This window comes from Telmatherina bonti, assembly GCF_933228915.1.
Source record: "Telmatherina bonti genome assembly, chromosome: 15".
NCBI classification, from domain to species: domain Eukaryota; kingdom Metazoa; phylum Chordata; class Actinopteri; order Atheriniformes; family Telmatherinidae; genus Telmatherina; species Telmatherina bonti.
Genome location: NC_136613.1, coordinates 27,725,815 through 27,742,411, shown reverse-complemented (window position 1 = coordinate 27,742,411; position 16,597 = coordinate 27,725,815). Strand labels below are relative to the sequence as shown.

Genomic DNA, 16,597 nt, shown 5'->3' with positions numbered 1-16,597 from the left:
ACAGTCATAATTACACAGTTACAACAGATTAGTGTTGCAAAAATTTACCCAGTGACATAAGGAGGGTGAGAAAATACCCACAAGCAGAAGTATAAGCGAAGATGCAGTGAAGACTAGATGAAGCAATTAAAGGAAAAAAAAAAATCACCATTGCAGAGAGGATAACAAGATGGGGAGGGGAAAGAACTGTTGTAGTTGGTAGTCAAGGATTGTTAAGTAAGGGACCTAAAGAAAACTTGACAAAAATACTTCAAAAGCTTCAAAAAGAAGGAAAATTCCAACAACATTATGAAGTAGAAAGTGTTTTTACAGACAGTTGTCACGACATTTGGGGAAAAAAGGCATCATTATTAAGCCGCTGCTGGTCCGGTTTTTGCTACTCGCACATAAAATTGAAGAACCTCAGTGCCACATCAGTGTGTGTTTACACACAGCGAGTGGGTACTTCAAAATCTACTGAGAGACAATAACGCAAATAGTAAAGGCAATGTGTTCTGCTATGTTAGCTCACACCAACACATAATTTTTTACATCCAACCACGATTTGAAATTGCTAACCATTATTTAAGAACATTATAAATGGGACGCATGCACACCAGCTCGTAATATTAAACACCCAAAAAATAAATATTGTGAATCCTGCTAGATCCTACACAAACACATGTTCAAACATGAAAATGCAGAAAAATTTGAAGAAATAGAGCTTCTCCTATTTTTGTTCCAAACTACAAGTCTATGCTGAAAAGCAAGGGGGTGGTTCTTTCTATTTGCTTTAAAGACACTGAGCAGAACATTTTACTTAGTCTGGTTGTTTTCTTTCACCCCACACCCAGGCTGTTTTCTTTCAGTTTTCTGCTACAAACAACTAGTTGGCACCAGTTTAGCACCAGTTATTTGGGGATGGAGGGAGAGCTTTGACAGTAAAATATAAAGCAATGGCCCAAAGTTTGGCTCTAGTTCACTAGCAGCAATGGAACCACTTTGGTGGAAAAACCAGCCCATGCAAATCTCCGGCTGGTTATGTGTCTTCCTCTGTTGCCAGCTAAGAGGCAAATTATCATCTGTAAATGTACATAAGTTCCATCTTGAACATTAAGGCATGAAATTAGTTTGAAGGATTAAATGTATTGCGCACAATTTAACAGAATCCAATAAATGTAAAACTTTAAATCAGTAATTAAGGTCATTGCCATATCATGTCAGCTCACAATCAAGAGGAAAAACACTGAAAGAATAAAAGAAAAAAAAAAAAAAACACACACACACACACACACAAAGCACAACAGACTAACTATGAGCAGTTGCCATGTCTCTCCAAGATGCAGCCAAGTCTGATCAATGCAAACATTAAGATGTCATCAGAGCTAAAAACCTGTATACAAAGGTGGATTTTCTCTTATCGAGGTAACTTCAGGTTAACTCTGGGTTTTCAGTACTACGACACTGGTTCATTTATCAGAGTATATCACCCCAGTAATTTATGCTGAACAGCTAACCTTCTCCAGAGCAAGTAAGAGACAAGTAAGCAAGTAAAAAAGCACCAAATCCTGACCAATGAGTTTTCTTGACAATTTCCCTGCCTATTCTGAAAATGTTGATGCACAGATCTTGATCGGGAGAGAAAGTTAAAGAGATACAGATATACAGATGCACCATTTTGATGGAGAAATAAAGCCTTGTCAGTAGCTGCACTGAAGTATGTTTTCTTCTTGCTTTCGAATCATTACCAGTCTGTTCAGCTCCACAAGAGTTGCATCTGAAACAGTGACATCAATAATAATAGTCACACATGGCAGAACTGCAGAACCATGAATTTATGGTTCTGCATTATTGCAAATACTTCACTTTTTTTCATTTATTTTGGAGAAAAGGAACGAAATTCGATTTGAAATGAGAATTGAAGAGCTAAAAGAACTGCACTTGACATCACAAGTTGTATCCTTCTAAATGTTTATACACACACACCACCTGTGGGAAGCAGGTAAGAGAGGAATTTCCCACGCTTGTGAAAATTTGTTTCCAACCCTGAATGTGCCAAAACGGAGAGGGATTCTTTTTCCTCATTAAAAAAATAAATACCTAAAATGCTTCAATTTTTAGTCAGAGCCAAACTTTATCTAAACGTAACCTTTTTCCTACACTGCAAAAACTGAAGTCTAAGTAAGATTAAAAATCTTAAATTGAGTACACATTTGCTTTTTTTTTTTTTTTTTTTTGAAAAGGTAAGATAATTCTTAGTTTTTATGCCAGAGAATTCCTCTTGTTTTAAAAGTATTTTTACTTGTTTTGGGAAGTCTTGACAAGCAAAATTTTCTTGTTCTATTGGCAGATAATTGATCTTATTTTAGGCAACATTTACCTAATTTTTTCTTGTCTTTTAAGGCTGAGTTTTTGCAGTGTATGAATTTACATCATGACCTGTAAAAAAACAGGCAAAAGCACATATAAATACTCCTAGTTCCCACACTCAAAGTGGAAGTTAGTATGTCGAGCAGGCATGGTATGATACATACAAACCAAATGGCACAATGGGCCCCTGTTAAAGCACAGTGTACTACGTTGGGAAGACCAATCAATAATGGTTGTCTTTTAACACTTTGAGCACTGTTAATCATTCGTTGTGAAATTGTGGAAAGGTTCACATAATCTAGATATTTTCTATATGTCCATAACTACTTGCAAATCCTGTTTGAAACTATAACAGTCTAATGTTGACTGTGCATCTCTACTTCTATGTGGAACTGAGCTATCTCATATAGAAGGAGGAAGTGTTCAAAGAGGAAGAGGGTTTCACATGAAAGGGAAACAAAGGTATCTGTAGAGCACCGAGGGAGGTGAAGAGGAGATGCACTACATTGAAAGATAAGAATGATAAATATGAGCTGTGTGGACTCAGTGTGTGATATGATATATGCATGGGTGAAACCAGACTGAAAGGCAAAAGGGGTACAAGGAGCAAGAAAAGAAACAAGGGGGTGGGGGGAAAAAATGAGGGCATCTCCGACCGCCACACGCACACACATTAAAAAAAAAAAAAAAAAAAAAATTTTAAAAAAACACAGCTTCAACGCATCTCTCCTTCAATCAAAACAGAGTCTATCTATCTATATAACTGCTGTGCTTTTTGAATAATGGACCCAATATGAAGCAAGTCACTGAGATGATTTGGTTGTGTGATGGGGGTCATGGGGTTCCTGCCCTGAGAGCAGTGCAGGGAATCAACAGCAGTCATATAGGAATCACAAGACAGAGTCATTTGCATTTTACACTCACAACCAAATTGGAAATGACTCATATCTGCTCCTGTCTGGACCATCTCAGTTCATATCAGATATGCTTTTAATTTTTTATTCAGCAATTATGGAAAACTGAACCTCTGTGGCTTTGTCTAATTTCCCAAGACTTTGGGGTGTGAACATCATATCATTCCTTCATGATGTAAAAAGAAATGATAAAGCTCTGGGTTACTTTTTTTATAACTTAAGGGACAGCCTCAAATGCTGTGAAAGTGCCATCTCATAAAAACTTATCTTGCCTCTGTCATTTTGGAGCTCATTAAAATCTTAAAACATTATTACTAAACTGCTTCTTGCAGTGAATAATGTGCCTAACTAAAGGCTAAAAAAAAAAAAGGCCTGTGTTTGTTTCCTTAATCACACTGGTTTATCTGAAATGCAATCCTACAAATCTCGCTGTCACTGACACAAAGTATTTGAAGGGAATTAGCTGCTGTACTAAAAACAGATTTGTCACTAACTGTGACATCTAAAAAGAAAAAAAAAAATCTCTAAGTGCTTACTGTGACTGCGGGTGCTCATCAAATCTTGATAGTTACCTGTTCCAGGAGTTTCCTGTATCTCTGCGTAGCTTGCTGAATGAGGTCCCTCACAGTCCATCCCTGCTTGCAAGGCACCACCACACCGGTCTGTCCAAATGTTACAGTCACCTTCATTATAGTACTCTCCACTTCATCCAAGATGTAGGCCCTCCAGCTACAGGTGATGAACAATTAGCATAACAATGAAAGAATCTCCAAATTGCAGAGTGCACTACTGGATTACTTGATAAGATGAAAATTTGATCAGACACAAAATGCTACAAAAATGGCAGAGAAGCAGCTCTGATAATGAGTGGCTTGAACAGCTGCATCAAAGTGAAAATTACACCACTCAGACCTGCTTCTTCAAAATGTCACACAGATTTTCAAGCTGTCCAGAGTCACTGGTGCTCCACTGGTAAATGTCATTGTGATTCCACTGGTAGTAGTAGTAAAGCACATCCAGTTCAGATATTCATGTTTTCTTGCAGTGGTCATCGCGCTTTTTGCCTCTTTTCTCTGCACATCTTTTCAACCTGTGAAGAAAATACAATTCAGTAGGTCGAAGTAGATTTAAAGTTGCTTTGACAGTCAGAGTGCGACAGTTTTTAGAATCAGAATCAGAAAGACTTTTATTGTCATTGTCTTTGAACAATTGACAGACTAGGAACTTGTTTCGGTGATAAGGTGCTGAATAACAAAAATAATAATTTTTTTTTTTTTTTTTTTTAAAGAAAAAAACACTGAATAATAGTAATATAAAAGTAGAAATACGGCTATTTTACAACTATTTTACATATAAGGTAAGGACTTTTTAAAAAACATATCTATATTAAAGTAAAAGTAATTTCGTATGTAGACATGCAGATATGTACAGTATGAACACTAGCATCCAAACAACTGTGCAAATTAGCAGTGCAATAGATGAAGTGATGTGACATGATTTATTTAAGTGACTAGAGTTATAAAGTGTCCAGTTCAGGTATTATGAGTATTTTTTTTAAGTGACTAGAGTTATAAAGTGTCCAGTTCAGGTATTATGAGTATTTTTTTTAAGTGACTGGAGTTATAAAGTGTCCAGTTCAGGTATTATAAGTATTTTTAAGTGACTGGAGTTATAAAGTGTCCAGTTCAGGTATTATGACTATTTTTGAGTATTTTCTTATAGAATAAAGCTCAACGGTGGCCAATAAAGACGTGTAGTATCGTGTCATTCCTCTTAGAGGCTGAGCTTGCAGATGCTAGCTGCCTGCTTCCACTTGGCTAAAAGTGACTAGCCTGTTAGTGGAACTTGGCCCGTCTGTGTTCACAAGCTGAGGATGAAGGCTTTCACCTAGAAACAACTATCTGGAGTCCACGGGCTTGTGGCCACTACAACAGACTGACTTCCAGCTTGTTTTGGTAAACAAACTCACGCTTGGCGAGCCGCTAGCTACCGTTAGCCACCTTAGCTGGACTTTGGAGGGAGGGATGCAGTCGCTCGCGCATCATTCCACAAGTTTTCCCCTCGCAAAGTTACCTCTTTTCCGAGCCGCTTTGTGGATCCACTTCATCACCGACAGGCTCAGTAAGGACGCCCTGAGGTTATTTTAACATTCAGTGGTGGAGAAAAAAAATAAAGCAGAGCTGAAACAGAGCTTTACGGAGTTTCAATAAAAAAATTAAAAAGTTTTGGGATTCCTTCACAGCCGTTCGCTCCTGGCCAGTTCCCAGTTCCTGAGCAGCTCCTCCGCAGCTTGTTGCTGTCACTTTCTTAAAGGGGACGTGCTCCCATTAAAGCTTCACTGGAACAGCTCAAACAACTGGATATAAAAACTAGAGAAAATAAAATATAAATGCAGTTATGGGGAAACATTTCCAACAGGATAAAGCAATGCTGCGTTTTGCCGCACTATGCTAAGTTATAGTCTTGCTCTCAAAATCAGATGTATGAAGTAGGTTGTAAATCACACAAGTGAAACGCAGGTGTAAATGATAATATTCAGTGTTGGTTTCTCCCAAGTGGTTAAATCCTGCTAGGTGAAGTGTTGGAACTACTGTAAGTCGGGTTTTAATTTTCCAAATACCACAGTGGTCTCGCACAGGGTCGGATTAAAAGTGCACAGGTCCCTGGGCCCAGAATGTTCCAGGGGCCTCGTTACACACCGTAACATTATAAAAATTGTGAATGATATACTGTGAAATGACATTTCTAACATCTCTCAGCTAGTGGTACTAGTAGCAATACACTAGACACTGTGGTGTAACTATCTTTTGTAAGTCTTTTGTGTAACTAGCTTTTATATACATTTTGTTTCATATCCAAACTGCTGGTGTATACCCTTGGTGGGCTCCACATGGGCCCCCAATGGGTGTGTGCCCCTGGGCCCATGGCCATAATGCCCATTGGATAATCCGCACAATGTTTGCATGTAGAGAATCAGTTCTGTTCACAAAGGTATCATCCATCTTTGTGCTGGACACATTTCCGCCTAATATTGAGGTAATTCTGAACTGCATGGGGGAGACATATGTACCAGCTGCCAATATAGACAAAACACACAAATGCAAAAGTAGCTTGGTTCTTTTCTGTTGTAAGGATGCAATATTTGTAAATGCTATATGGTAAAATATCCTGTGCTAAATCTATAGATTTGCTTTCCCTTAATTACACACCATATAGTCTCTTTGGAAAGGCCCACGTTTTTCTCTTAGTTTGCCTTTAAGTTAATGATTTATTTGTGACTTTTGAATATTTTCATATGAACTGTTTGAACAAAGTATTCATGAATGTTTAATATCTGTATTTTTTTTTTTATTTACAGCAGAAGGAAACATTGCTGTATCAAACTTGATGAGAAAGGTAAAAACATAAAGAAAAATTGCAATGATTTATTACCTCAAAACACCTTTCTGTTCTATTGAATGAATGTTTAAATAAAAAATGTTATCATAAATTGTTTATAGCTATAGGTTATAGTTTAAATTCTAAAGTGTAATAATCTGTCGCGGGGATAATACTCTATAAATCCGCATTAATTCTTTAGACTATAAATGAATATTTTACTGATCTTGAAACACAATCAAACCCTTGAACATCTTAGAGTGGTTGGCAGAAATTCAACATTTTAATGCTGAAGCTGTATTTACAAAACATCTTGGCTTTTCACTGTTTGGTTCATCTTCAAAGAGGAAATCCCTCCCTGTGAGGAGGAGTTAGACTTTGTAATTAGCAGCTGAAATGTATGCATGTGTATGACTGCTAATTCAGCTGGGCTAGGTTTAGTTTCTGGGTCACTGAATTGCATTGCTACTAATGAACCCCAGGGGAGAAGGAGCATTGTGTATGCAGGCATTTTCTCTTCTTTCTTTCCTTCTCTGATGGAAGTTTTTTAAAGTTAGAAGTATTCTTGAATAATCATTTAGAAAATTAATTTTAAATTCACTTAGAAGTTGGCGGTAGGATGGAAAAATATGATACTTTACTTTTTCTTTTCATTCTGCACATGCACAGTGATACATCTTTACAATGGGCTGTTTATCTACAAGATTTATTTATGCTTGTTACTTTTAACAAGAAATGTCACAATACCTGCAATCCCTATAAATGTGTGTCTACATATACATATATGGGAATTTTGATGACATTATAATATAAATTTGTGTTGTACTGTATTGATCTAACCCTAAAAACCTACACAAACTCCTTGCGATTCCTTATAGGCTATATATTATTATTATTATTATTATTATTATTATTATTATTATTATTATTATTATACACCACCAGTCAAAGATTTTGATGCACCTTCCTATTGGATTTATTGGGAAAGTATATATATATATATATATATATATATATATATATATATATATATATATATATATATATATATATATATATATATATATATATATATATATATACTTTCCCAATAAATCCAATAGGAAGGTGCATCAAAATCTTTGACTGGTGGTGTATAATAATAATAATAATAGTAATAACAATAATAATATATAGCCTATAAGGAATCGCAAGGAGTTTGTGTCGGTTTTAGGGTGAGCTCAATACATTCATTCATTTTCCAAACCGCTTAGTCCATTCCGGGTTGCGGGGAAGCTGGAGCCTATCCCAGCTGGCTTTGGGCGACAGGCAGGGTACACCCTGGACAGCTCGCCAGTCCATCACAGGGCCACACAGAGACGAACAACCACTCACACTCATCCCTATGGGGAATTTTAGAGTAACCAATTAACCTAACAGGCATGTCTTTGGATGGTGGGAGGAAGCCGGAGTACCCGGAGAGAACCCACGCATACATGGGGAGAACATGCAAACTCCACAGTGGCCACAGGCCACAGTACTAACCACTGCGCCACTATGCACCCCGAGCTCAATACAGTACAACACAAATTTATATTATAATGTCATCAAAATTCCTGTATGATCCAAGTAATAAATCTAGAGATAGATAGATAGATAGATAGATAGATAGATAGATAGATAGATAGATAGATAGATAGATAGATAGATAGATAGATAGATAGATTGATTGATTGATGTATTTTATTTAGATTTAGACCAACACAATACAAAGTGGAGCATCACTCTGACTTGTACTGTGTTTCTGTAAAATGAACAACATAAACAAATTTGTGTGTTTTGCCCCTCCCCAAAAAACATATTAAAATACCCCACAACCTTTACCTATTGGTATTCACTCTCATTTTGAGATTCAAGTGCTGCCAGGTTTGTGCCAAACACAGGTTGGCATCCTCATCTGCTGTACAAAGAAACTCAAAGCAAGATGGAACACAAACAGGAGAATAATGCAGGTGATTTGGGCAATGCCGATGTGTTTACCTGTGCTGCTCATTCCACAGAAGCACATTCCTTACATGTTATATCTTATTGGAAAGCTAACCAATCAGGCTTTCCAACAATGCTTAATACAGCACCATCTGATATAAATTACTGCCCAAACACAAATTTCTTAACTTTTTGTCCAAAGTTTAAATATGTGTACAAATACACAACCACTGCATGTGCCACATGAGATCAAATTAAAAAAGAGACTAGCAAATATAAACCGGGACAGCAGGATGAAGCAGCAACAATGGTAGAGATCGTTGTACACACACACACACACACACACACACACACACAGAGCAAAAACAGTAGTTTTTTAAGTGTCAGAGGTACTGATTTAGCTGTAATTTTTTTCTATTTTCCATAATCTTCCCAGTCCCAATGTAGAGATTCTCACTCTGATGTTGTTTCTTTCTTCTCACAGTCATATTCAGACCTTGCCCAGATTCCATGATTGCTAATTCCACCTTCCTTACCCCATATGGCAAAACCCTAACCCCAGCAGTGCTCTGTGTCATGCCTCCTCTATTATGAACTGTTAGGAGCCGCACTGAACATGCTAAGATGTGAATGCTCCCCTGCTGCGAGGCCAGGTGCATCCACTCTCCGACAAACAAATCCATGTGGCAGAACATGCTCTGCCTTAAAGGAAACAAAGAGAAGGAAAGACAAGGGCACAGCGGGGAAGAGTTTCATGCTATAAGATGCTGATGTAATGGATGCAGGATCCATCAATCTTTACAAGGTACAAGTGTGGTACACATTTGTTTATAAAGCACCTGATTACATGGACAAACTATTTTGTTTGTTCTCCATTCAGTTCATGGTTCTCCACCAACACCTCCTGCTACGATATCACTGAAGATGATATTCTCTATTTGTGAGCCATCATGTCATTGAGTTACAGATCAATCCATCCTCTGAGAGTTTGCAAAGGTGAGGGGGAGAAGGAAGCAAATCCAGTGCAAGACAATGGAGCTGTGTGCACATTTACACATTTCCTCTCTGCCTATAGGAAAGAAGAAGTTCAAGCATGTTTAATGTGCTATTACAGTGCTTTTACAGAGAACAACATTGCTGTAATCTAAAACAATTATTTCTAAATACTGTGTCATGCAAAGATACTTTAATGCTGCCTCAAGCTCAGTGCAGCTTCCCTCTGGATGGGTTTGCTCAGCCAGAAGTCAGTAAGCAGGTACTTCAGTCAAACATTGTTTTGGGTCTAAATTCCCTGAATTATATACAGTACCAGCCACTGTCTGGTGTTTGCTTAGCTAAATAAAATAATAAAGGAACTGAACCTTAAATGTTAGAACATTTAACCATAGCACCACATTGTGGAGTCTGTATGGGAAAGCATCAATAAAATATAAATTATTAATCAAAATAATACAAATATATAAACTGAATAAAAAAAACAGGAAGATTTACAATTTGAGTTACCTTACAATTAAGGGGGAAGATTTGCTACATTTTAAGTGTAATACTGTCATTGGTGCGCTTCATTAGCTTTTGACAGGGTTTGTTCTACGCCAAAAGAGGAAAAAGGGAAGTTAGCAAATTAATAAACAGCTACAGAAGGTAAATTTCTGTCCTCCTAAAGTTTCTTTTTTATTTTATTTTATTTTTTTGCATATCTTCATATTTTGTAATTAAGAAAGATATTTTATGTTTTTATTCCATCTGTAAACCACAACGTAACATTTGCCCAGACAGCCCCAAGTGACCATTGTCCTCAAGTAGTTATACAGTGTAGGTAGCTTATCATATCTTATTTGTTCAATTCATCCCATCCCAGCTTTTTTCTGGACATAAAATCCACAAAAGGCCCCAATGGTCAGAAAAATTCATTGTGGAAAAAAAACATGATGAATTTTTCTTTGAAAAACTACATGTTTAAAATGGTTCTTTGTGAATATCTATCTCTTTAATGATAGTAAATAATAATGTCTTCTCATTTGTGTGTCATATTTTTATTCCTGCTCTCATTACTGTGCCTGAGGTGGAAAATCAAGATGTCGTCAATGAATTAAAGGAGAATAAATTGTCTGACCTGGTGCCCAACATGTTTTATGCTACTGAAAGATTTTTCCTATATCCTGCTGTCGAGTGTAGTGCGTGTGTGAGCGTATGTGTGAGTCTGATGGGGGTACAGATAAAGACAGATCAATACTAGAACTTGTCAGCAGGGAGATTTCGATCAGCCAGGCTATGTCCACACACCTAAACCCCAGTCCCACACACATATCCACATAAATGCTCAAACACCACATCACATTGAACAGTGGAAAGAATAGCATGCTGTCAATAGACTCCGCCACCACATGCTCTGACACACACACACACACACACACACACACACACACACACACACACACACACACACACATACTTCAGAGGACATTATATTAATTTAAGTATCCTTCCTTGATTATAGCTACTAATTATATGTATCTGAATCTAAATCTTTAACTCCTTTCTAACCTGCAATCATGTCTTCACTTTTAAATATATTGATTCTTGTTGCTGGGAATTGCTTTTTGTCCCAATTAGGAGCCCATACTTCATAATGTGTGAACTGTGTTAACCGATTTGTCCTCACAACATTAATAAGACCGGGACTGCACACAGAATAGTGGTAGTAGCCCCATCGATCATCCCTGATCCCTGCAGAGATCTTTAACATGTCACATATGTGCTACCCTTTTCTACTATCCTCAGCAGAATAAAAAAACATTTATAGCACGTCCGGGACTCCTTGACTTGTTATGGATGAATAGATCGGTTAACACTGGAAAGGTATCTGCTAGAACTGTGGCTGAACCAGTAATGAGTGTCCTTGTCTGCAATCCTTAATAAAAGAGTATTTCTTGTTAGTACAAGCTGTTTTGTTGATTTAGCAATCACACTGAAGAGCACAGTGAGATGTATGTTTATGTTAAGTTAAATAAGAAAGAGAGCATAGCAGGAAAGCTAACATAAGTTATGTTTTAGGCTTTTGTGCAGCAGTTGTTGGGATCAGTGTGACCATCTGTGCTGTAGTCTGTTCAGCAAAGGATTATTATACAAGATTTCTAAGGATTTATCTAAAAAAAAACAAAAAAAACATGACAGGTGGATGCTCTGAAACAAGAGTTGCACCATTAGCTGTCAGCTGCAAATGCTCCAACTCTGTTCAGGAGTGTCACAAACTTAAGTAAAAAAAAAGCTGCATGACAGAACTGTACGTGATGACTTCCAAACCAGTTTCAGACAGGTATTTGTTTGTTTTTGTGTTGTTTTTATTTCATCTCATTATTTTCTGATTTCTTCTCACTCTTCATTTCCTCTCAGTTTCACCTCCACTTAAACCAGTTCATTAAGGCATACTGTTCCCTCTCTTGAAAACATCACAACTGATTTATAAAGCTGAAATTCAACAAATTATTTCCTCATCTATAAAACAGGAATGATAGATTAATATGGGAGGAAATCCTATTTATACCTGAGGCTGTGATTAATTTGAACAATTATCAGAAAGTTGGCACCAAATCTTAGACAGCTCAAAGAAAATCAGTCTGGCCAGGTATTAAAAAATGAGAGAATTTAGCAAGTTGACAAAAGAGAAATTAATCACATTGGAAGGTAACAGGTGGCTGAATGAGGTTAGAATAAATAACACTCATCAACACTTCTGAAAGCAAAGTCTCACTCATGCTGAAGCAACATTCAGCCCAAAGGACAGATTTACATGGATACACTTAGTCCAGAATCTTGATGTGCAACTCCTTCATCATATACTAAGGTCACCCTTTGCCCAGTAATTGCAGGCATAGGCTCCAGCTTCCTCACAACCCTTAACCTAGACTAAGCAGTGAAGAAAATGAATGAATGAATGAGTGAATGAATGAATATACTAAGATCAATAAGGGGTGAAGTCTTCCACTGGAAGTTTGAAGAAGGGGCTCAATACGTTTTGTTAAACTGGATGTTTGTGTGTGGAGAAATTGTTTCGTAACCGGGTTACTTGATCCTGCAGACACCACATTTAATTAAAAGTTTAACAAGCAGTTAAAAAAAAAAAACAAAAAGGTACATTAATTACTTAAAGTAACTTTGCAGAAGGATCACATAAAAATGACTTGTCCTGTGTCTAGGATCAAACTTTCAGAAATGTGTTAAATGTTTTTATTTTCTTTCCAGTGGCTACTGGTGTCTTCTCAGCAGACTGCTGGACAGATTAAAAAACATTTTTCCTGATTATTCTACCTGAAAACTACCTTGTGTGTTCCTGATTGTCATGCCTCCAGTATAAACATTAGTCTTTCCTCCATGGTGAAGATTGCCAGAGATGTGAAGTATATTTTCCTATGAATAAAGACAAACACCAGAGGCAAAGTAGGATTTAACATCCAAGAACAGCAAAACAACCAGGAAGCCATCAGGGAGCTGAAAGAGTGGAGTCCGCTGCTGAAGTCAAAATGAAATGATTCAGTTTGGGACAAAAAACCCAAATCAAAACAGAACAAAGCAAAACATTTGAATGTGTTTTACAATTCAGTCAGTTCTTGGTGGGCTTTGATGGAAAGGTGGAGCATAGCCAAAGGCAGCGATCTGGATCTTCTCCCCTCTTAGGTTAAGGCTTCCTAAATTTTCAGAAGAAACTTTTTGGCTTTCACCTTTCAACACATTGATCAAACAGTAAAATTCATTTCATTGTTAGAAACAAAAGATAACTAAACAAAATATACAGCAGACTAACCATGGCTAACACCTGAGAAGATGCATTTAAATAAATGTTCACGCCTGCGTTTGCAACTCTCTATCACTCCTCATTCACACTAACGGATATACCTGAAGCTAATAGCTCAATTAACACGCCATCATGTCACAAGATGCGAGCCAACTAAACCCACCTGTCTCCAGGGAGGATAACAAAGCTAAAGGTGGTAATTGATACTTTATTCATGGAAAACTACTTTAAAAACTAATTACATGTATGAAACAAGCAGAGAATTATTATTAGCTCCTGAAACTTAGTAGTTGCAAAGATGGGAATGTGTGTGTGCAAGGATGTGAGTTTGCGCCAGTGTTTTCAAACACATCATTGTACTATGACGTTTCTATTTACAACGTGACAATAAAACATGGCAACATGCCAAACACACTCATTTGCCACTTTATTAGGTACACTTGTTGAATTGCTTTTTGTTAATACAAATATATTAGCCAATGAAATGGCAATAACTTCATCATGTAAGCATTATTAAATACATACTGAACATCAGAATGAGGAAAAAAGGAGTTTGAAGGTAACATGTTTGTTGCCAGATGGGATGGTCTGAGATCATTGCAGCATCCACCTCACTCATGGTGTCACTAAGTGAGAGTTGTGTCTGTTAATCAGACAATGTTTTGTCATCAAGGGGGTCTAACTTTTATTGTAACTTACATCTTTCTGGCATACAGCTATGGGTCCTGTCTGTGGGTCTTTGTGTGTGTTATTTACTTCCTGTTTTATTCTTCAGTTGGTGTTCCTTGTTTACCTGAGGTTTTTGTGAGCCAGTTTTATCTGCCCATGGGCACCCATTTGTAGGGTACCCCGTAGCTGTGTATATTCTGTTTTCTTTGTGCTTTCCGAGCAGTCCTATTGTCTCTGATTCCTGTTTTGTTTTCCAATCTTGGCTTTAGTGTCGTGTTTCCAAATACACAACAGTAATATTCTGTCACAAATAATGACAAAATGACTGGGAGAAAGAGAAGAGAAGACAAATGGAGACAATGTTTAAAGCATGGTAATGCAGCATTTTAATATGGACTTCATGGGGTAAAAAAAAAAAAAAAAAAATCAAATTAAGTGACTGAAACTAGACAGAGGCTCACATGATAAAGATGACTTAAATATGACTAAAGCTAAATGATGGATCAGTAAAAAGACCAATGATAAATCCATATTTGCTGTCAAAATGAACATTGACATGACCAAATTTCATCAATGCTTTCACAAATGGGAACAGTTCTACAGGAAGATCTCACAGTCCCACAGACCCATTTTACAGCAGATATCAGTAGAGTGGACAGTGTAATGAGTTACCCTGAGGATCCGTAATTCAGCCACACACAGGGAGTTCTGGACAAATGACCAGTTTATTGGTGGAGGAGTATGAACAGAAGATCAGTCCGGGGGAATGGTCTGCAGAAGAAACCAGGCAACAGCTGGGAGGTAAACAGGATGGCAAAATACTCATCCAGGCAAAGACAAGGCTTAGAGATCCAAAGACAGGCAGGGTCGTAACCAGAAGAACAATCCGTAGAACGCTGGAACAAAACTAGACATAGGTCTGATTATTATCTGGCAGAAAAGGAGGGATTGGAGGGAGCTTAAGTAGGCAGTGAGAGAAAAGGAAACCAGGTGAACTGAATGAGGTAGCAGAGGCAATTAGGAAGCCAGCAGGTGGATCGAGTTACCAATGATGAGCGCCAGGAGATCAGGGTGGCAAAAACATGACAGGACAGTTTGGCAGGTCTTCCCTATAAATACTGAAAGTGCAAATAAGTCCAAGCAGAATTACAGTAAGAGAAACAGAATTTTTTGTTTATGTTTAATTCTTCTCCCAGTTGATGCCATGTTGGCAGTTCATACAATATTCACCTGAAGGAGATGGTCGCGGATCCTATCTCCACACACCCACATCAGAAACCTGCAAGCGTCCAAATTCAGGGAGAAAATACATTTGCATTAAAAAAAAAACAAAAAAACTAATCATAATCTCAACAGTAAAATAACCTTATTGCTGGTTTCAGTATTTTCATCTTGACAACAATAACATAAGATAGTGAATTAAATCAGTTGAATATCTGCTGTCTGTAAAAAGAGGTTGATGCTTGGTTATATCAGCGTTTTCATTTCAGTGAGATTTTGATATGAACTGACGAATAGGGCAAAGGAATGGGAAGCTGGCTACCTCTGAATTGGATTTAGAGGAACAGCTGACCCAAAGACCAGCAGGTTCACACCCTCTATCTCCTTCCTCACGCTTTTATAAAAAATATGACATTTTCAATGCATGAAGCAATTTAATCTCGCTCTCCTCTATGAAAACGCTTCTAAATGAGCGTCTGTGAAATTAAGAGAATCGGGAGATTGGTCAGTCTGTCGATCTCGCTCCTTCTGTCTCTTTTTGGCTCCGTCCTGTCTCCATCTAATACCAAATATAAGATATTATCAATGCATGAAGCAATTTAATCTCTTTCCCTTTGTGCTCTCTCTCCTATGAAAACGTCTGTAAATGAGTGTCTGTGAAATTAAGCAGAAGTAAAGCTCTGTTTTCACTCAGGTCAGGCTCTCCCTCTCTCTCTCTCTCTCTCTCTTTGCTCCTGTGATCAGTCCATTTGTCAGAGGTCAGACTTGTTCCCATCCGGGAGCAGCATTTTGCCTGCCAAACATTCCCTATTACCTTATGTAAATTCATTAATTCCAATCCCATAACCACATCATCCTCATACTTTGACCTCTCTTATCCAGGTCCTCCATTCCAATACTAACACACACACACCATCACACCCTCTGCACTCATGCAAATGAGAAACAAATGAATGTATAAATGAATATTTAAAATAAATAAATAAACGATGTCTGGGGCAAATCCTTAGAGAGGAAAAAGAGAAACAAAGAGATAAGCAAAGCGAGTAGAAGATATAAGGAGAAAGAAAGGAAGCAAGAAATGCTGTGAGGGACGAAGAAAGAGATCGGAGCTTGTGGTGGCTTAAAGAAGGCAAAGAATAGAATAGATGATAGCAAAGTGACTGACTGCCTGAATGAAATCAAGGTTTTTCAGAGAGGAGAATAAGATGCAGAGGAAAAACATCCTTTTGTTATGTTAAACACGCCATCTCACTGGAAATGTCTTGGCACTGCTTTGTTCACTCCAACATTGTCATCACGAATAATT

At 37.5% G+C, this 16,597-nt stretch overlaps 1 protein-coding gene across 1 annotated transcript in view; it reads right to left on the bottom strand.

Moving 5' to 3' along the window:
* Positions 1-3,954, bottom strand: part of LOC306766896 (partitioning defective 3 homolog B-like) — a 230,308-nt gene extending 226,354 nt beyond the window's left edge. The window contains exon 1 of the mRNA XM_079254754.1: positions 3,836-3,954. Coding sequence (XP_079110880.1) covers positions 3,836-3,952 — 117 coding nt within the window. The 5' untranslated portion in view covers positions 3,953-3,954. The remainder of the gene's footprint in view (positions 1-3,835) is intronic.
* Between the last annotated feature and the right edge of the window lie 12,643 nt (positions 3,955-16,597).